The 20,995-nt window shown below is 49.2% G+C and overlaps 6 protein-coding genes and 1 non-coding gene across 7 annotated transcripts; 4 read left to right on the top strand and 3 right to left on the bottom strand.

The window, feature by feature from the left end:
- Positions 1 to 241: 241 nt before the first annotated feature.
- Positions 242 to 1,180, top strand: F4813DRAFT_109794 (like-Sm domain-containing protein). The gene is made up of 3 exons (XM_049238498.1): positions 242 to 700; positions 813 to 884; positions 974 to 1,180. Exons 1-3 carry the CDS (start codon positions 481 to 483, stop codon positions 1,102 to 1,104), a joined length of 423 nt encoding a protein of 140 aa, XP_049104446.1. The 5' UTR covers positions 242 to 480; the 3' UTR covers positions 1,105 to 1,180.
- A 1,118-nt stretch (positions 1,181 to 2,298) lies between these two features.
- On the bottom strand, positions 2,299 to 5,330 carry F4813DRAFT_109722 (uncharacterized protein). Its single transcript, XM_049238497.1, has 5 exons — positions 4,392 to 5,330; positions 4,239 to 4,336; positions 4,007 to 4,189; positions 3,641 to 3,947; positions 2,299 to 3,591 (listed from the first exon to the last, which is right to left on the bottom strand). Exons 1-5 carry the CDS (start codon positions 4,942 to 4,944, stop codon positions 2,558 to 2,560), a joined length of 2,175 nt encoding a protein of 724 aa, XP_049104445.1. The 5' UTR covers positions 4,945 to 5,330; the 3' UTR covers positions 2,299 to 2,557.
- An 877-nt stretch (positions 5,331 to 6,207) lies between these two features.
- F4813DRAFT_344694 (UBX-domain-containing protein) lies at positions 6,208 to 8,436 on the top strand. The gene is made up of 2 exons (XM_049241683.1): positions 6,208 to 6,246; positions 6,302 to 8,436. Exon 2 carries the CDS (start codon positions 6,822 to 6,824, stop codon positions 8,379 to 8,381), a length of 1,560 nt encoding a protein of 519 aa, XP_049104444.1. The 5' UTR covers positions 6,208 to 6,246; positions 6,302 to 6,821; the 3' UTR covers positions 8,382 to 8,436.
- Positions 8,437 to 8,862: 426 nt separating this feature from the next.
- On the bottom strand, positions 8,863 to 10,891 carry F4813DRAFT_109708 (Pre-mRNA splicing factor PRP21 like protein-domain-containing protein). Its single transcript, XM_049238496.1, has 2 exons — positions 10,595 to 10,891; positions 8,863 to 10,535 (listed from the first exon to the last, which is right to left on the bottom strand). Exons 1-2 carry the CDS (start codon positions 10,683 to 10,685, stop codon positions 9,031 to 9,033), a joined length of 1,596 nt encoding a protein of 531 aa, XP_049104443.1. The 5' UTR covers positions 10,686 to 10,891; the 3' UTR covers positions 8,863 to 9,030.
- A 548-nt stretch (positions 10,892 to 11,439) lies between these two features.
- On the top strand, positions 11,440 to 15,683 carry F4813DRAFT_344692 (glycosyltransferase family 39 protein). The gene is made up of 4 exons (XM_049241682.1): positions 11,440 to 12,170; positions 12,236 to 12,525; positions 12,582 to 14,332; positions 14,495 to 15,683. Exons 1-4 carry the CDS (start codon positions 11,935 to 11,937, stop codon positions 15,002 to 15,004), a joined length of 2,787 nt encoding a protein of 928 aa, XP_049104442.1. The 5' UTR covers positions 11,440 to 11,934; the 3' UTR covers positions 15,005 to 15,683.
- Positions 15,605 to 16,915, top strand: F4813DRAFT_344690 (Mss4-like protein). The gene has a single exon (XM_049241681.1). The coding sequence runs from the start codon at positions 15,703 to 15,705 to the stop codon at positions 16,903 to 16,905; it is 1,203 nt and encodes a 400-aa protein (XP_049104441.1). The 5' UTR covers positions 15,605 to 15,702; the 3' UTR covers positions 16,906 to 16,915.
- An 853-nt stretch (positions 16,916 to 17,768) lies between these two features.
- On the bottom strand, positions 17,769 to 17,873 carry F4813DRAFT_t12. Its single transcript has one exon. It is a non-coding gene; the product is annotated as a tRNA-Ile (tRNA).
- Between the last annotated feature and the right edge of the window lie 3,122 nt (positions 17,874 to 20,995).

Here is a 20,995-nt window from a genome sequence, read left to right as displayed (position 1 = left end):
GATATCACCCGGTCACGACCTCCACTGTCCACCGAGTACATTCTACATTTTACCAATTAACGTGACTAGAGACTCGGACCTGTGGCTGCGTGTCCCGAATGCACCTATTAGCTGACACATAAAAGCCAAAAGCCAAAAGCAGACCGGATTATTACAAGGTTCGCACCGCCTGGTGATAACCTCACTTAATCTCCATACCTCCTTCGTCGCTTGTCGTTGCAACCGTATTCATAGTAGCCTGCAACACCTATTCGTCACCGAACGGTCCAGACCTCCGCGACCCCTTATTACTGCATCCGTCCAAATCCCGAAACTAGTCATCGCGAGAACCTAGTCTCCTTTCACCGCATCTTTTTCGTTCGTTCCGAGCTCCGAAAAGCGCGTCCTCCTCCGCATTCCAGCTCTGCTGGGCAACAGTGCATATTTTACTACTTCAAACCACACCCACACCCACACCCGCACCCACATCCAGATTACATAATGGCCGACCGTGGTCACTACCGCGGTGGCCGAGGAGGCGGCGGACATCCCCGCGGAGCGCGGGGCGGGCGAGGCGGAGGGCGAGGTGGACACGGAGCTGACTCGGGTGCTAGCGGCGGTGCACCGCAGGAACGGGAACGCCCAAAGAAAGAGAACATCCTCGATCTAAGCAAATACGTAGATAAGAGGATCACCGTCAAATTTAACGGTGGCCGAGAAGGTCTGTCCTCGACCATCCCATCCCCTTTCAGTCAAATTATACAACCCTGGACTGCATCCATTGTAGTGCGGGACGGCGGTAGACTCGAGCTAACTTTCATAACTACATATAGTCACCGGTACACTCAAGGGCTACGATGCGCTTATGAACTTGGTCCTCGACGACGTGCAAGAAGTTATGCGAGGTAAGCCAGCCATCAAGTCCCTCACCTGCCTAATCTAAATCTATCCTTCTATATCATGTGCGGGCAAACCCTAATATACGTCTACGTAGATGATGACGGGAAAGAGGCGACTCGATCGCTAGGCCTAGTAGTCGCCCGAGGTACTTTGCTGGTAGTCATCAGTCCAGTAGATGGGAGCGAGGAGATTGAGAATCCCTTCGGGCAACAAGCGGAAGATTAGAGCCCTGAAGACTTGCGGCTCAGCTAGTATGAGGCCAGGATAACGAAAACTGGCGGCATCTCTAAATGTCCCCTAGGGGTTTAGCATGCAAGAGACACCTGGAATATTCGGCCCTATGAATGGCATAGGTCTCAAATCAAATCAAGTCAAATCAAATACAGTTATGATGCAGAAATGAAGATCTGAAATAGTGAATAAGCTGTATGAGATGCTTGAAGGAGATGAGATGTAAGAAGGTCATGACTAGATTATGGATTGGGCCACGTACGAAAAATAACATACTTATATTGGCTCTGTGTATACTTATCTCCAATGTGAACCTACATATGTAGCCTTGAGCAAATGGAATTACTAGAATAAGGTATTATCATACTATCGGCGGAATGGTAGTTCGGCCTTCGAGTCTTACTTTGACTACAAACAACGCATGCCTCTCTCACGCTACTTCTAGTATGCGTAAGCACCAGGTTGTCACTTTCTCATAAGAGTCCTCACTCAATGTTTCGAAACTTGCTCTTATTCTTTTTTTTGTATCATCTAGTGGCACTCAATCGCTCTAATATCGAATAAGAGGTAGGTATACACGTAAAACTGACCTGTGCGTCTAACAATCAAATCGCATCACAGCACGGCACCACGATCAGTCGAGACGATTCCCCTCTTTTAAGGCACAAATTCCTGAACGGTAAGAAACTTTGCTTATATTCTACTTTATACTCTGGGAGATAGTTATGTTTGTGATCATAGAGGTTTCATTCACGCATGCTTCTTTCCTTCAAACCCGCATCTTGATCCGAAACTTTGCTGAGAAAACAAATCGCAATGTTGTATGTCCTTCCTTCGTAGCCAGCTTAGCCGACCCCGTCTATGACCGCGGGAGACGGCAACAAACCAAATCGCGAGGTTAACACCTAAAAGAGGAGCGCTATGGTGCATCTCTTGTTATGTATCGTCGGTATTCAACTGACTAACGAAAATATAGTCCAATATGGCACGGGGGCTTCTCGATTCGGGCCGGCTCCATATTAACGGCCGCAAAGAAAGGGATTCAAGTCGTGGCCCACGGTTTTCGCGTGGAAGAGTGTCTAGATCTGTCGATGAATCTATGGTTGTAATTTCGGGTTCTGAATTTGAAAGACGAGGTTTCGCTTCCTTGGTTGTTGCATGTGTCGTTGCGAGTTCCTATAACTTTCGGATGCATTCCATTTTGAATATCCTATTCCGTCGTGTATCGTTCTAAACGTCCTCGTCGCAGAACCCTTCGTAGGTGTTCCCGTTTCTTTCAAATTCGGAATATAATCCTATCCTCCGAGTTCCTCCGACTTTTCTCGTCTTACGGTACTCGTTTAATTTGCCAAGCTCACCGAACTGTGAATCGTTTCCTCCTCCCCAACTTCCGTGAAAGATCAATTTGCTGATCTTGGTTGCTTGGGTGGTCGGAACCGCGCTCTTTCTAGTAGCGATTGGCCTGCGTCTTATTGGCTCCCTTAAGTAGGTCGCTAAATGCACTCTGGGCCTGCTTCTTCAACTCTTTGTATGAAACTATGAATGTCGATTGGTGGTCCCTACTAGTGAGATAAATCCTTTCATCGATACCAGCGTCTAGCTTATTTAAGCAGCTAACGATGTGACCTAGATCAACGACCGGATTTCCTTGGGCGTCAACCTGATGGAAGACATAGTCTCGGAAGAGCTTCAAAGTATAACGTTCTGATGTCTCGGCCCAGTTGGGGTCATTATCAAACTCTGGTCGTTCGTTAATAGATCCCAACTTCGCCATCAATCGCACCAATCGGCCATTCTCGAGTTCTCTGCCTAAGTGAGCGGTAACCTCGTCCTGGGTATTAAATGATGCCACCAGGGCATCATCCATATGCTGAGCGAGATCGTATACTAGATGCTCTGCAGTCTTTGCCGGTGCGTTTTGTGGTGGGCTAAGTAGCCAAGATATCCTCTCTTTTAATTCCGGGGAATACGCTCTGCCTAGCTGCTCAAGGGGTAGGCGTAGGTCACCAAGATTTCGTGGTGGAGTGTTCGTTGCAATGCTCAGGATGAGTCGTCCCAAGCTAAAGAAATCCTCCTGTTGTAGCTCCTCAAGCCGACGAGGTACTTCAAAGTGCAGAACATCTAGAATCGAGCATGCACTAAGCCTAATGCGATTTTTATCCGTCAAGATTATTTTGTTGATGTCGACACACCGCGCTGCAAGTTTAGCCTTGTGGATTGCCTTAAGAGCGCTAGCTAGCTGGACAAGATAGCTCCATAATACCCTCTCTGATACGGTTGCTGGACGCCCGAAGCGATTGGTGGGAAAGTGGTGCTCCGCTAGCGTCTTTGAGAGAGGATGATAACTATGAACGAATACGAGGGAGCTATCATTGAAGTCTCTTGTAGTAAATGCTTCAATCGTAGTGACTATATTGGGATGTATAATCTTCTTCCACGAATTCACGGCTTTAATAGCTTCCTCGTTGGTGAGGCGAAATCCTAACGTCTATTTAGTTCGACATCTACTTGAATCAATTTGGGGACAAACCTTCGATTCGTCTCAAGCAGAATGTGTTCCCATTCTTGCGAGAGGTTGCTTTGAATACCCAACTCGGAAGGCCAAACGTGCTAGCTGTGCTTCGAATTTTGGTATCTAAAGGAACGAGAGAATGGTAGTGTTGGAGAGAGGGCAGCTGTACTCCAGGTTGACTCGGAAGGACTTGTCTAGTAGCTTCAGACTTTTTCTGGAGGTCTTCTCTGAGAGATTCTGGAAGGAATAAGTCATATACTTGTCGCTGGTAAGGCTGCATACTCTCTCTCCCCGTGGTAATAGGGTAATAGAGATGATATTGAAGCTATAGCCTGTTAGATAGTAGGTCGGGATATATATATATATATATAAACAGGGTCTTACAGGTTGAGACGGGGCCGCATAAGAATTTTGAGCGGTATAATATGGTGCACCTGTTCCGGCTAAGGCGTTGTGATCTTCGGCGTATGGATTGTACGGCGTTGAAGGGAGCGCCTGATTTACACTGGACATGGTAAACGGATCATAGCCTAGGGATCCGCCATCCGCCGAACCGTTGCTGGCAGTCTGAACTTTGTTAACTTCCCAATCCAAAAGCCATCTTTCTTGGACTTACCGCGGTATTTAGATCATAGTTTTGGGGGGTAAAATCTGGAAACGGTGTCGATTTATACAGCGAGACCCCCGTATCTTGTTGTAATGTCGAATTTGTGGCTTTTGAACACGCAGGTAAGTATATGATAAGGCGTTAGAAAACAGGCGTTCTCACATGCAGAGGCACCCCGGGGTGTAAAAGGTGTAGCGTTTGTCGAGAAGTTAGACTTCTTGCCTCCAAGTTGAGTAGGTGTGAATGATGGGGATTCGACATTTAGAGATTTCTTAGAACCACTAGACAATGGGTTAGCAAGACTGGCGGGATATGTTGCGCTAGAATCGTGAAAGCTGGCTGGATATCTTGGGCTAGCCACATCACTAAATTGTGGAATATCGGACCAAGGCGAGGGCAAACGCGAAGGAACCGAGTAACTTCGGTGAGTAGGACTCATGTTGAGCTCTTCATGCTGAATAGAACGACCAGGAATTACGGTAATACGGGTACCTGGACGAGGCGAGAGGCGAGGCGCGAAGTCGGACCGGCTAGTAACTAAAGGGTTCATCGAAAAGGATTTACGGCCTCCAAAATATCGCTGAGCCCAATATGATGAATATGTTGACGTGGTAGGAGACAGCGGTGTTGCTGTAAGCTCGGGTAATGGTTGAGAACAGCTGGCCGTTGGCTCCGAAATAACTCGCCCGTGGCTTTTCCACCAACTCCAGGTCATTTTTGCCTCGGATTGTATAGCGTTATTTTATAAAACGACTAGCCCAAAGACATCTTCCTCTTTGCTTGTGTCTAAATAGAATAGAAATAGCAATTATGATAATCGAGAAGACTAAAATTCTAGTAGAGGTCGGCAGATATCGAATAGTGATCAGATACTTCCACCCTACCATGTCGATTGCCTCGACCGTCGAGCGGCTATTTTTATTGGCTAATATTTCTACGTGCCCTAGTTTGAAGTATCTTTGATTCTATACAGAACTGCTCTTGCTTCGCTGTAGAAATCTCGAACGGAATCAAAGAGGGAGCCAGCCAGGCCATCGGGGAATGAAACTCGGTGTATAAAGCAAATGAAGAGCGTTATTACTCACTTGTCCATTGAATTAGAGGAGCCCTTATCATGGTTGAAGGCACATCCCTGATCTTCATAACGGCAATGGCCATATATCAGTACGTTTCGACAGAGAGTGTCCTTGCTGTCTGGGCGGGTATAAGTCAACAAAATCAGGAGTGATAGGAGTTATATCGAGATGAGTAAGTTAGCTAGCAGGCACGTCTATGACGCGCCCGTTCACCTCATTGGATTGAAAACGTACCACGCGTTTTTGGTCTCGGGGAGGCCATCTGCCTCCCTCTATCGGCAGTGCCGAACCGCGTATTCGCCATTGGTATTGGGTAGAGGTTGCAGATTCTCGTAGTTTCGGCATGGAGTAGTCGCTACGCAAGGTCAGGAGGAAAGTATACGCTGCCCCTGTCGATACAACCCCTAGTTATATGAAGATTTTATTAGTTTGTAAGGTTGGACGAGGGAGTAAGCGCGAGAGAATGAATGTAAGAGGGTGTAAGAGTAGAAGAAAGTCCGAGTCACGTACTTGGACACCTCAAAGCGCTCCCATTTTTCTGGCAAGAATGGGCGAGCTCTCGCCCATAAATCAAAACAGTACGCGCAGCAAGGACGAAAGGACGGGGGACAGGGGATGGGGACTATAGGTAATCGTGGGGTATCAATTGAAAGTATCAATTGAAAGGTTTAGGAGGCGAGTGTGAGGCTGACGATAAGGGCACAAAGATACGATGCGGATGTGTTTAAGCACGTCAGTAGAAGTTGCAGTGAAGTTGTAGTGGGATGACGGCGCAAGATTACTAAGAGCCGGAAGCAAACTAATTGGTCCCGACGTCCGATGCCAAGATATCCTCTCTCTCAGCCTTGAGCTTAGACTTGTATGTATGTGGCCACTGGCCAGGTCCAGCGAAATAATTAATTGTACGAAGGAACCAACAAGAATATATACAAGGTACATACGTAAGCTTTCATGCACGGTACTATCCTATCTATGACAAAGGCTAAGCTATTGTAGGCTTAAAGTTTGAACTTTATATTTAACGCTAGTCCCGCCGGGGCAATACCTACGTATTTAAACTTACCTTACATACCTAGGTACCTGCGCACTATGTACAGACCTACATAGTACAATTAGGTAACTCGACTTATCAGCCCGGAAGGCCACCAAACCTAACAATCCCCGGCCTCCATTTGTCTGCCAACTTACATATCAACTTACATATCCAGCTTCTTGAGCATCAACCTAAGCACGGCACCTTTATAATCCTCAAAGCCATATTCAGCCGGTGGAATGATAAACTGTTGCAGGTAGTGGCATGTTAAAAGTTCTATAACACGACTCTAGTGGCAAGAAGAAGAAGAAGAAGTTACATAGCATCTCGAGGCCTCAAAACTACCTAACCTAGCATAATTCAAACTCTCAACCCCAAAAGACGATATCGGCTTAGAAGGAATCTCTAATTTATACGACATATGGGGCCCTGATATCAAATCACGCAAATTTTATCCTGGGCTTAGTCGTACACATCGAGACGATGGCAACCAACGGCGATATTGATATAGGCCAGCTCTCTCCGGAGCAGCAATCGGCCCTCGAGCAGTACACCCAGGTCACAGCACAAGATGTTAAGGATGCGGTGCCGTTGTTAGAGAGGTCGCAATGGAACGTGCAAATAGCAATAGCCAAGTTCTTCGATGGTGAAGGTCCCGATCCCGTAGCCGAAGCTATGGCCGTTCAGAACGATATTCCCCGACAAGCAGCGAGACACGAAAACCTACAAGAAAGCTTCGCAGCATCCGCGCGGTCTTCCGGGCGTTCAGTACCACGAGCCAGACCAGATCCTGCACCGAGGATAGTGCCTCAACCCCAGACGACCACTCGCCTGCCTTTCATCCTGTCTATCCTATTCGCTCCCTTCAACTTCGGATACAAAGCCGTCTCAACGCTCTTCCGCACATTCATCTACATATTCGCGTTTCTGCCCGCATCCATACGGCCCCGCATGATAACCACGAGCATGACGAGCGGGTGGAAGGGCACCATGGGCCGGCGCATGCTGATGCCGCGCGATACTGCCTCCCGGTTCAAGCGGGAATTCGAAGAAGAGTACAACAACGACAGCCTACCTTTCTTTGAGGGCGGCTTCGCGCAAGCCCTCGACCTAGCCAAGAAGGACCTCAAGTTCCTCCTAATAGTGCTCATGTCGCCCGAACACGACGACACAGAATCCTTCACGCGGGAGACCCTGCTCTCGCCTGACGTCATCAGCTTCATCAACGAGCCCAGCAACAACATCGTCCTATGGGGCGGCAACGTCCTCGACTCCGAGGCATACCAAGTCGCCGCCGAGTACAACTGCACCAAGTTCCCCTTCTCATGCCTGGTGTGCCTGACCCCTAAAGAGGGCAGCACCCGCATGAGCATCGTCAAGCGACTAGCCGGCCCCATACCCCCCGGAACCTACCTCGCCGAGATCCAAACCGCAATCAACAAGTACGCCCCGGACCTGGCCGGCGCCCGCGCCGAACGCGCCGCCCACGAAGTCGCCCGCACCCTGCGCACCGAGCAGGACTCGGCGTACGAGCGCTCCCTAGCCCGCGATCGCGAGCGCGCCCGCCAGCGCAGGGAAGCCGAAGCTGCCGCCGCCGAGGCCGAGCAGCGCGCCCGAGAAGAAGCCAAAGCCGCAGAGCGCCGCGCCGCCCAGCGCCAGCAGTGGCGTCGCTGGCGCGCGTGTACCGTGGCCCCCGAGCCCGAAGCCTCTGCCAAGGATGTCGTGCGGCTCGCTCTCAAGATGCCCGACGAAGCGGACGGGCGGATTGTGCGACGGTTCGCGGGCACGACTACGGTGGAGGAACTGTATGCTTTTGTGGAGTGCTACGACTTGCTCAAGGGAGGAGAGGTGCTCGATGACGATGTGGAGGAGCCGGAGGGCTATGAGCATGAGTATAAGTTCCGGATTGCGTCGCCCTTGCCCCGAGTCGTCTACGAGCCGGATACTACTGCTACGCTGGCGGATACGGTTGGCAGGTCGGGTAACTTGATTGTTGAGAGTATAATCTCCGATGAGTCGGATGACGATCAGGGTGCGGCGTAGAATAGATACAAACTTACTTAATATACCTAGCAGAATAGAACTATTATATGAGTACCTATGTAATAGATCAGTCACTATTTGTAGAGATGTGCTAGGCATGTAGTTTGTTAATACATCATGTTAAACAACCCGAGCTATGCTGCTATTCAAAGCTACCTTATCCCAGAGACGCCCTACTACTAGTTTACAATGTAGAATACAGCTATACAGATATATAACGCTTAGAGCCTCATCAAGTGTAGCTTTTCAAGTACGAGTTTTACAATCACCTTATTTTACCAGGCAGTCCTACGCGGACTATTTCTTGAGTTAGTTTTACACGGGGCCGTCGTCCGGCCCAGCTGGTACTTCGACGAATTCGAAAGCAACACGATCAGGGGAGCACAGCGCTGTATTAGAGTATGAGCAATTTGAATATAGACCAACTATTAATTTTTGGGTATTGTTTACCTGTTTAGCATTCCAGTGATTGGCCCCGTCTCCCCCGATTTCCCTCCACGAGTTTGCGGCGTGATCGTAAAGAAGCTTGGGTTTTTTTGAGGTGAGGATAAGTAGCGGGTACGTTTCGTCTATCCGCAAATTCCCATGCTCGATACTCTCTATCAGCACATAACCAGCTGTTCAGACGCACTGGTCATTAGGTTAGACATTAATGGCCTTGTTGATTGTCCTTGGCAAATCTCTGGTGGATCCGAGCAATCTGTTCATCGACGTTCACGCTCTGCATATGGTTCATATGAGCCTGGCTCCGGCCATCCGGATTGCCGTCGAAGCTATTTAGTGCCGCTCGCTTTCTTCTCGCCATCTCTTCTTCAGATAAAGGCTGTCCGGTAACACCGTCGAATAAGTCCCCTCGTTGGCTTGCGAATCGCTTCAAGTTATTAGCAACATCAGAATGTGACAGATTCGTCGTCGCATATCTCGATTCGGCTTTGGCCTTCTGCTCCTTCCATTGCGGATCCAGCAACTCGATCCTCATGTGCGCTTCTAGCTCATTCATCGGAATTTGCTGATGACAGTTTGGACAGAGGGCCATCTGAGTTCCTTGTCGGTTAGCTGCTCGCGCGGCCGCGCGAGGAACATAATTTTCCTTGATCTTCATCGGAGCGGCGCCTCCCTTAGCTTCGGCCTGAGCATGTTGCATACGTAAACGAGCTTCCTCTCTCTCTCGTATCCGCTGTGCTTCCTCATCCTCGTGAGTACCACCGGGGCGTGGTGGCGGGGCCATCTGATACGCACCTTGAGCTGGGGGTTGAGCTCCTTGTTGCACGGGATGATGAGGAATATTGTAGTTGGATGATGCTGCGTACCCGCCATAGGCGTTGTCTTCGTCAGTAGGCATCGCTTCCTCAATACGTAGGTTAGCACTGACGGAGACCCTAGCCTTCTGTTCAAGGGAAGCATATTGTAGTTCGGAGAGGGAAGTCGGTGGGGGTAGGTTTGCTTGGTCATCAGCTTCGGTGAAGACTACGGTCTCGACAACAACGAAGTCGTGCCAGTCAATCTGTGCGTAAGATAGGCGTTCCTTTTCTTCATCCTCCTCCTTCTTCTGCTTCTCGTCCTCTTGATGTTTCAGCCATTCGGCTCTTTGTCTCGCCCGACTCAGAATACGATATTTATCATCAATGTTCTGCTGTAGCTCAGCAATCCTCTCCTGCTGAACCTTCCCCCCTTCGCCATCGATACCGCCGGCTCGTAGAAGCATCGAGTATTGATCGATGAGGTGCTGGAAGAAATTGTGAAGACTATGGTTTGGTCTCAGGAAGTCAAATTGGTAGTTACCGGCCTCTCTTTGCGAGAGCGCAGTCATGAACTGCCTGCCATTCTTTGCAACGAAGAGCGCAGTCAACTTCACAACCTCAAGATCCTGGGCGCTGATATTGGGCATTCGCGCGGAAAACTGGAAGTCTGGAGGTTTGGGAGGGCCTTCGGGTTTCTTTTCGACAACAGCAGCGGCTTCGCCTACCCTGCCTGCAGCTACGGCAGTGCCGCGGCCCTCTTTGATCTCGCTTAACCTCCATAGATAGTATGGGTTATATGGGTCGGCATTGCTAAGGAAGCTGAATTTAGGATTACTCTTCTCTTTTTCTCGGACGCGATCTTCAAATGCGATACCGTTTCGAGCAACGAAGCCGGCTGTCTTCTCGAGGATAGCTATAGATAGGTTAGCCCAGCGCGACTTCTAACTTCAAAATATGATGCTTTCGACCTACCTCTGAATTCCTTGGGTGGTAAGACAACACCCTGTGGAGGTTTGATGTCATCCAAAACTGCAACTGCATCACCATTAGTATCCGCAGCCATATTGATGGCAGTTTTCAGAGAGCCTCCCTCGAAATGTGTAGATGCGGACGCGATTGTGGAGGCTGGAGGCTGGAGGCTGTAGCAAGTAAGGATTGGCTAATTGCGCGATGATGTCGCAGCAAAGAGCTCTAACAAAATATCGTGAAGGTCGGTTTATCCATGTACCGTAATCGGATTAATACATAATCCGTAAATTTAGCCAATCGAACTGGCCAAAGCGCACCTTAGTGTTAAAACTGTAAGCTTTGTACCGTTAGCTTTTGACTTTCCGATACCTAATAAATAACGGTAACTCGATAAACTTGAAACCGATACAACATATGCTGCAACTTCTTATAACAGAGACGTTATGAGGTACCTATATGATTCATTTAGTAAACCAATTTGAGAAATTTTAATTACGCGTTCAAGGCTAGTATCATTCTTACTACCTAGGTACCTAGGTACATAATGGGATAATGGGATAATGGGATATGTATATTAGGTCTGATAACACCTGTACTTACCTGTTACTCGTGTTCGTGAATTACGGAATTGCGGGGGCAGTTCGAATTTCAATTCGTTCTAGACTTTTAGGCGCATACATAGCGCGACTTCACGAGGCTTGTAGCGAATTAATGGCAGCTGAATCTTTTTTTGGACCCTACTTACCTAGAAAGAGCAGCCAGCACTACCCAGCACTATCCAGTACTACCCTATCAACCTATCAGCCCCTGGGGCAATCCGCCAATCCGGATGAGGCCACTGTAGCATCAAGACTATTACTCGGATTAACCATGCAAATGAATTTTGAAGATTGCTCGAAAGCTCAAAATAAATTCTGACGCCGTTATTCACACCACCCCTTTAAACCCCCTTCAGCCCTTTCCACAACCCATCCCGCCGCACTGCGCACTGCAAACTGCGAACTGCGATCAACTTTGCGACTAAAGGGGGGGAAACATCTCGATTCTTTAATTCTCCCGCCTTTTTGAATGGGACTTTCATTATCCTATTGTTTTATAATGATTAGTTCTACTTCTTGACTTTCGTTAATCAACCTGAATTCACTTCTTCGGTGTGATACTTTTTTTTGCCGCGTAACGCAAAAAGCTCTTGTTACACGTACAAGCAATTTCGACGCGAGTAATTCCAAGAAAAGGCCACAAAGCGCCTCCTTTCTTTCCATTTTGTCCCAATTCAACCCCGTCGAGTTCTATTGCAGCTGCGTCCTGCATCCCGCATCCCGCATCCTGCATCCCGACTCAATATGGCGAGGTCCAGTTCGGCCAAGCCGCCCGCTACAAAAGGCGGTCCCTACACACCTCCGAAACCCAAGAATCAAGTCAAGCACGATGACTACACTTCGGAAGGTGTCGAGGATAACGATGTCTTCTTACTACCTTTCTCTGACTACCAGGTTATGCTGGTCTTGACCATTATTGGTGCCGTTGTGCGACTATTCCGCATCTACCAGCCCTCGAGTGTCGTCTTCGACGAAGTACAGTAAGTTCCCTGCTTAGGCTATAGCCACCGAGGTTATCAATATTAATGCCGGATGTTCTTTATAGCTTTGGTGGGTTTGCGACTAAGTATATCAAGGGTAAATTCTTCATGGACGTCCATCCGCCGTTGGCTAAGCTACTCATTACACTTTTCGGGTGGCTTGCTGGTTTTAACGGCGACTTCGACTTCAAGGAGATTGGCAAGGATTATCTAGAGCCGGGTGTCCCGTACGTGGCTATGCGACTATATCCTGCTATCTGCGGTATTGCCTTGATCCCGACTATCTTCTTGACTCTGAAGGCTGCTGGTTGTCGTACGGCTACGGCCGCCCTCGGTGCTGCTTTTCTCATCTTTGGTAAGCCCTTCTCTACTAACTATTTGACGTTGACCTTGTGCTTACATGCAACACAGAGAATGGTCTCCTCACCCAAGCCCGTCTGATTCTTCTCGATTCTCCCCTAGTCGCCGCTACCGCGTTCACTGCGCTCGCCTTCACATCCTTCACCAACCAACATGAACTGGGTCCTTCGAAGGCGTTCGATGCGGGCTGGTGGTTCTGGCTTTTCATGACCGGCGTGGGAATGGGAATTACACTCAGCATCAAATGGGTTGGCCTCTTCACAATTGCCTGGGTTGGAACCTTGACTCTTGTACAATTGTGGGTGCTACTTGGTGACACCAAGACTGTCACCATTCGCATCTTTGCGAAGCACTTTTTGGCCCGTGCTTTCTGCTTGATCATCATTCCCATCACCATCTACCTAGGTATATTCGCTATTCACTTCCTTTGCCTCTCGAATCCTGGCGACGGAGATGGATTTATGAGCTCTGAATTTCAGGCTACGTTGAACAACAAGGGCATGCAAGATGTGCCTGTTGATGTTGCCTTCGGCAGCCGTGTCTCTATCCGACATGTCAACACCCAGGGAGGATATCTTCATTCTCATCCCCTAATGTACCCCACAGGCAGTCAGCAACAGCAGATCACTCTTTATCCCCACAAGGACGACAACAACCTATTCTTGCTCGAGAACCAGACTCAGCCTCTAGACATCAACGGTGAGCCTATCAACGGAACTGGCGCTTGGGATAATGCGAAGAACATAACCGAGAACTACATCAAGGATGGCGATGTGATCCGACTATATCACCTGGCTACTCATCGTCGCCTTCACTCTCACGATGTTAGACCGCCTGTTAGTGAAGCCGAGTGGCAGAATGAAGTATCTGCATATGGATATGAAGGATTTGCTGGCGACGCCAACGATCTATTCCGTGTTGAAATTGTCAAGAAGCAGTCTCTCGGGTCCATCGCCAAGGAGCGGCTCCGAACCATACAGACCAAGTTTAGACTCGTCCACATTATGACTGGTTGCGTCCTATTCTCTCACAAGGTGAAGTTACCGGATTGGGCATCTGAACAGCAGGAAGTTACTTGTGCCAAAGGTGGCACTCTTCCCAACAGCTTATGGTACATTGAGTCCAATGCGCATCCGCAATTAGCCAGCGATGCCGAGAAGGTCAACTACGTTAACCCCGGGTTCCTCGGCAAATTCTGGGAACTGCAGAAGGTTATGTGGAAGACTAACGCAGGTCTGGTTGAGTCTCATGCCTGGGACTCTCGTCCCGAGTCTTGGCCGATCCTCCGCCGTGGTATCAACTTCTGGGGTAAAAACCACCGCCAGATCTACCTAATGGGTAACCCCATCGTATGGTACACCTCGACCCTTGCTGTTGTTATTTACGTGCTCTTCAAAGGTATTGCGGTCCTTCGATGGCAGCGCAGCTGTAACGACTATGAGAACGCCACTTTTAAGCGATTCGATTACGAGATCGGAACTTGGGTGCTCGGGTGGGCTTTCCACTACTTCCCCTTTTTCTTGATGGGACGCCAGCTCTTCCTTCACCATTATTTCCCTGCGCTGGTCTTCGCCGTCCTAGCATTTTCCCAGTTTATCGACTTCACAACGGCCCGATTTGCAAGCGTCAGGGGAAACTCCATCATCAACAAGGCCAGTGTAGTTGCGCTATTGGCTGTTTCCGCGGTCGCCTTTGCCTTATATTCGCCCCTCGCATACGGAAATACCTGGACAAAGGCAGAATGCAATCGTGTCAAGCTGTTCAGCACTTGGGATTGGGATTGCAATACTTTCTTGGAGAGCGTAAGTATCCCTCCCCATGGCATGCCGTCAAGAGAGCGAGTTTGAAGTTAGATGTTCGTGTTCTTGCTCCTTTTTTGGATTTTGGAAACAGATACGAAGTGCATATGTCAGGATTTATAAATTGTCAATTAGATGGTAGACTAATGCATATCTCTTGTGTAGTACGAAGCATACTCAGGACTTACAGCCCCAATCGCCCAGACCTCTCAACCCGCTGTAGACAACAAAAACCAGGTGCCAGTCCAGCCCGCAGCTGATAACAACCAAGACGCCCCAAAGGCAGGTATCTCGGGGGCACCCAAGTTCGAACCCCAGGGTCAAAAAGTGATCAACCGCGAAGAGCGAGTCGAATACCGGGACCAAGACGGCAACATCCTCAACGAAGAGCAAGTGAAGGCGCTCGAAGGCAAAGTCGAATTCAAGACCAAATACGAAACGAGGACGCGCGTCGTCGACGCCGACGGCAACGAAATCGAAATTCCAATAGAAGATCTTGCCGCCGCGGGCGTCGCGCCACCGCATCCTGATGTTGAGGGTGCTAACCAGGAGACTAAGAAGCTAGTGAGAGATGACCCTATCCCTCAGGAAGCGTCGTCGAGCAAGGATGGTGAGAAGGAAGCCGAGAGATCTGTCCCTAAGCCAGCTAGCGAGGGTAACGAGGCAACGGTTTGAACGCCTCGGTTCATCGATCTAGCTCCTGATTTAGCCTCACGTCTCATTGTGTGACAAAGTCATGGCGAAGAAAATCTCCACTGATGTTGGTTCATTCTGAATGTAGAGAGTTTACTTGGACGAACGGCGTTGTCCGCTAGACTCGTGTATACCACCATATTAATGAAGATCACGGAAGGGGAAAACTTTAGGGGGTGCGGAACGCAAACAAAAAGAGATAAGGATATTGGAGTGATTGTCTTGCGAAGACAAACTAGAACCATGTGGGTTATACCTGCTGATCGCAGCTTATTTCCTTTAATCTGAAGATTTTGATGTGTGTCTATGTGCCGTCTATTAAATGACCATCGTATCCTCTCCGCAGTGTCAAGATGAGCGTCATCGTCCATAAAGGGTGGGCTATTCGTATCTCCAACCTCCAACTACCGTACCTTGCCTTGACGGGCCGTAGTTCCGCTATACTGACGTATAGATGAGTAGCATGATGTTTCCAATCGCAGCAGGTTCCGTCCAGATATTTAAATAAATATATACGTGAGGCAAGCTCCGACTATCGCTCATCGGATTTATAAAGGTGCGGGGGGACGCCCATGGATACGTGGATGAACTTGATAGCTTCCATGACTTCAAACTTCCCTGGGTAAAGTCAACACTGATATATATATATATATATATACATAGTCAGCTCTTTACCCTCGATGTCGCGTAATGTCAAAGTCGTAATCTCTTGCCTCTGCGGTGCTGCAAAGCAGACGGTAGTATTGCGCACCAATGAGTCCACATCCGGCCCTTTGGGTGTTGACCTATGCCACTGCTACGACTGCCGCCATAGTTCCGGTCTACTGTGCGTATCGTATGCGCCTACTCAAGTGCCGCGCTCTCTGGACAACCTCGTCGCATATCCGGACGAGTCCGCGCAGCCCTCTGCCACCACTCCCCGGCGCTATTTCTGCGGTGTCTGTGGTTGCCATATGTTCCGGTACTCTGCCGTTGGCGATGGGGAAATCGATAAGTCCTGGGAGGTAGCTACAGGGACCATCATCGGACGAGCCGGCGTCGACGATGAATTAGCACAAGTAGACGACGGCAAAGAAGAGCCGCTCCTGAGATATGCTAGACATGTCAATGCCGACAGCACTAACGACGGCGGTCTATCCCCTTTTATCAAGCTCATCGAGGGAACCGAGCCGTTTGAAGAGGGCTGGATAAACGAGAGCAGAGGCGGAGACAGCAAGGGTATCCTCGAAGCGCACTGCCACTGCAAAACAGTCCGCTTCTATATCACACGCCCCGACGCCTCGAGCCGGCTCCCGCGGTCCGGGTTCTCGGACCTTATAGTCCCAGGCGCGACCTCGCCGCGCGAGGCCGTCGATAACCCGCGCGATGAGAAATGGTGGCTGCGCCCGCAGAGTCAAGATAATCCAGACTTGACGAGGTATATGGCCGGGACGTGCGCCTGCCAGTCCTGCCAGCTAGCTGCTGGTTTCGAGATCCAGACGTGGGCGTTTGTGCCACGGAGCAATATTTTCTTCCAGCCGCCTGCTGCTGCTGCTTCTTCTTCTTCTTCTTCTTCTTTCTCCGACGCCCTCCCGCTTGACTTCCCCACCCTTCGGCAGACCTACTCTCCCCTCCGCACCTACGAAAGCTCGCCCGGCGTCTTCCGCGAGTTCTGCCCGCGCTGCGGCGCCTCTGTCTTTTGGCACGACCGCTGGCGCCCTGGTCTCATCGACGTGAGCGTTGGATTGCTGACTGCGGACGAGGGGGCGCGGGCGGAGAGCTGGTTGGATTGGTGGCGTGGGAGGGTGAGTTTTCAGGAGGATGCTGGGAATGGGCGGGTTGGAGGGGTGGCGAGATGGGGGAAGGATGTGGTGGAGACGTTGGCGGAGGGGTTAAGGGGGTGAGAAGAGGAAGATGGAATGGTGGATAATTGAAGAAAGGGGGAGGGACTTTAAGTAGGGGGTTGGGTTGCGTATGGTATGAAGTCAACGTAATAAGTTAACTGACAAATTAACCATTCATCATTATCAAGCAAACTATACTTACGCGAGACCATGGTCCAGTTCGTATATTAATTAGATATATAACTGCATAATGCTTCAACATCTTAAGGGAAGGGCCAACAGTGATCCACGCGCACAGCTCGTAGCTTTGTTGACCGTTCATCAAGGTAATATTTTACGAACCTCTTTTACCGTAGTGTAATAGCTAACTGTATATCACGTATTCCGTAGATCTACTAGAATAGAAAAATACAATGGAGAAATCCCCCTTTTCAGCATCAGCTTTAATTTAGTCGACCAACTTCGAATTTCAGAGACAATCGTTTGGCAGCTCTGGAGTTGACGAGCCAGTCCTGCTGAGATTTATAAAATAGAACTGGTGTTTATTATTACCGCCGAAACATGATGCAGGTCGGCTCTAGTATTTACTGCAACCTTTCGGAAACCAAGACGACGTCCTGATTTTACTCGTGCTCCTCTGACTATAAAGCGCCATAACATCCCTCAGTTGGCAGTGCTTCCCCAAGACTTCACAAGTCGTTCATAAGAGGCTATTAAATACGTTTTAGATGACCTTGTTAGAACATTTACCGGATCAACACTCGTATGATTTCTAAAGTGTAGAATCGAAGTCTACCTACCCGTCATAACAAGCCTAGATTATTGCGGATCTAGGATATATAAAAACGTCTTTTTGATAGAACCAGATCAAAAAATGATTCTATCGAGAATAAGTCTCCTTCGAAGACCAAAAAGAAATTGAATGGTCCCAGGCGGGCTCGAACCGCCGGCCTTCGCATTACTAGATATTACCAGTAGTTATATTGGTGATATTAGTACGACGCTCTAACCAACTGAGCTATGGGACCGGGCTTGGATGGATTTTTCAAACGGTAACGCGCATTAAGTCGCGCACAAACAGTGGTGGGAGCAAGAAAAAAAAATTTGTATACCGGCCGGACTTCGTGAGATGGGTCGGATCCACTCCGGTCCGCTCGAGACCATCCGGGATTAGCTCTTACAGATTTTGAGAGGTATTATCTTGGGTATGCTAGACACTTAAGTACATTACGTCTGCTGTATATATTTAGGCACGGTTGGTGGCATATCGTTTATTATGCCTCAACTAACTAGTTCTTCAACATCAGCTAAGCACTCAAAGATCAACCCTCGTAAATCTAGCATTATTAGTGCGGATCTTTAGTAAGACATATATCCTTTTTAAGGGATTAGTGATTCGACTAAGAGGGTGTGAAAGACTAGCAAATACCACTTATAATCACCATGTTACGATATTATAAGCTTCTATCCATGAGCTTCAAGAGCATAGTACTGTCAATCCCAATACATCGGGCTAACAAAATGCAATCGTATATTTACTTTTGGACTGTGTCCTTCCCCTTATTCTTTTGTCGCTTACACCCAAGGACTCGTGCCGTCCCAGGTCCCATAAAAAGGGGGTAGAGCATAAACGTCCGGGCTGACACTATGACACTATGACACTATACGCGCATAGAAAATGTACATTGCAATATAACTATAGCTAGTTGCAACTGCATAAATTTATTATAGTATAACTAACACATATTTGCAAAAACACGGAAGATAAACAAGACGTAATGCCAGGCCATTTATATCATCTATAGCCTACAAGCATTGCGAAATGTCCCCAACATCCAACAGCGACAGGAGACGTAGCATAACCATAACCTGCATACCGAGTTCGTAACAAGACGACCCCGTCCGGCGTGAAAGACCTAGGACCCGGAAAAGGGTGCCACTTATCCGAATATACAACACGGCCCGTCTACCGCATCCGCAAGCGAACACCCGCCGGTATCAACCCCCTCGCTCCGCCACCGTCTCAAGAGGAAAGTCCCGGAAGGTCTCGGACCTCGCTCCTAAGCCGGGATGAACCGGGCACAGCGCCGGAAATCCGGCATCACCCGAGCGCCGGGTCAAGTCGGCACCGCGGGGCAGACACATGCAAGCTCTCACGCGAGCATCTCGCCTACCTCGTCTATGGCACGATAAGCAAGCAAAGGAGGTCACGATAGCCTCGTCCCCTATCAACACAACATAGATAGATCCAACCTAGAAGTATCCGATACTTTCCCCACCTGCCAGCCAACCCGAACACCAACTTCTCGCAAGTCCTTGCGCAACATCGGCACCTCCCAGCCGAGCCTGAGCCGTGGCGTTTTCGAAGGATTCCAAGAAGGAATAGAGCGCGATCTGTGTCGCACCCCACGCATCACATGCCTATGCCTTCCCTTCCCCCCTTCTCCCTTCCCCTTCCCTCCCTTTCTCATCTACCGCGCCTTGACAAATCAGCTATGCGACGGTTTGATATTATATTATATTATATTAGGCATATCGCCGCCGACGGCAAAGCCATCGCTAGCCGCAGTCCCAGCTCCCAAGCCACCGTAGCACCAGAACGCTTCCCTTCGACCCTTCAGCCCGCAGATCGACCCCCTGCTCCGGGACGCGTGCATGCCATCGCAGGACTGCAAGCTGGTCCAACGCTACGGAACAAATAGCCAAGATGGAACAAGCTTTTCGCATGCAGCATCGAGGTTACGCGGCAGACTCGAGCACTGCTACCTACCTACGTAGTGCGTAGTGTGTAGACTATCGTGTATGGGCTGGGTACTATATAGCTCCCGGTATATGACTGCCAGGCCATGTACGGCAGTGCATACGATGTAATGCAAATACACGCGTGCATGTACGTACGGTATGCATACGACATGTACAATCCATCTGTCTAGGTGGAGGCACCGTAGCAGCCCTATATACATACATACATACATAGAGGGGAGCAGAGGTGACATGGCATGGCATTTCTTTTTTTTTCTTTTTTTTCCCCCCCGTGCGTCGGAGACGGGCCAGACGAGTGGTAAAAAAGGAGACACTGTATGTAAACTAACAAAGCCCCGATGCGTCCAGCTCGAAACAGAAAAGACGTTGTTTCCTGTGGCACACCGATACCAGCACGCACCCAACGTCCACCAGACCGCATGACACACTCTCGCCGAAAGAAGAAGGGTGTGAGAAAGCAAAATTCAAGGTTATTTGGTTATTATAGCTCAGCCCAATCGTTTCTAATTATTATAATTCAATCGGTAAGGTAGGGGATTAGAAAAAGGCCTCGTCACCGGTTAAGGTAACAGAGTAGGTGAATTCGGGTAATATGGCGTCGCGATAGGGATTTGTGACGGCAAAGTCTCGAGGAAGTACACAAGACTTTGGCGGGACATCTCATCGACTCAGCTTCGAGACCGTGGATATACACTACAACACGGGAAGTAAGTCACACTCAACATTACTCACTACGGTCACCCGTTTCTCACTCGCTTATGCTAGGCTGACTTTTGCCACGTCCGGCTGGGGACCGAAGATCTCACGCGCATCTGGTCCATCTAAGATGAAATCGCGCGGCAAGGCAGAGCGAAGGGCGAGAATCCATAGCATTATGGGTATAGGCTTAGTAGGACCTTTCCTACACCGGCACTCATCTCATGATCTGCTGTCATTGCAGCCCGTGCCGTGTTCGCAGTGCACAGGCTAGGTAATGCGATCTATATATGTAGTTCGAAATCTATCTTTCGCCTACTTCCTCCTTAAGATGCGGCTCGCTTGGCGTATCGTTGCCAAGGCGCCCGACATCTCGCCAGCGCCTGTCTTGCAGGCTGGGCAGGGGATTTGGAGGGAAGGGGACCTGACAAGCCGGTAGAACCTTGTCTAGGCGTTATTCCCATCACAGCGACGTTGTTCTGTTGTAGAAGACGTCCGTTTCCGTATAGCTTTCGTACTATACGGTACCATATTAATACTATGCGCGATTGGCACTGATGATTGACACTGATGATTGACATTGCGTATGCGTAGAGGGATATCTCGACTTGCAGTATACCACGTATGTACGGGTCCCTACGTACCTCGTCAGAAAGCGCGTGCGTGTGACTGTAGATACCCACTAGAAGGG

The sequence above is a fragment of the Daldinia decipiens genome (genome assembly GCF_022478715.1).
Source record: "Daldinia decipiens strain CBS 113046 unplaced genomic scaffold F4813scaffold_2, whole genome shotgun sequence".
NCBI lineage: Eukaryota > Fungi > Ascomycota > Sordariomycetes > Xylariales > Hypoxylaceae > Daldinia > Daldinia decipiens.
The sequence above is the reverse complement of the archived record's forward strand: the minus strand, read 5'-3'. Positions and strand labels throughout refer to the sequence as shown.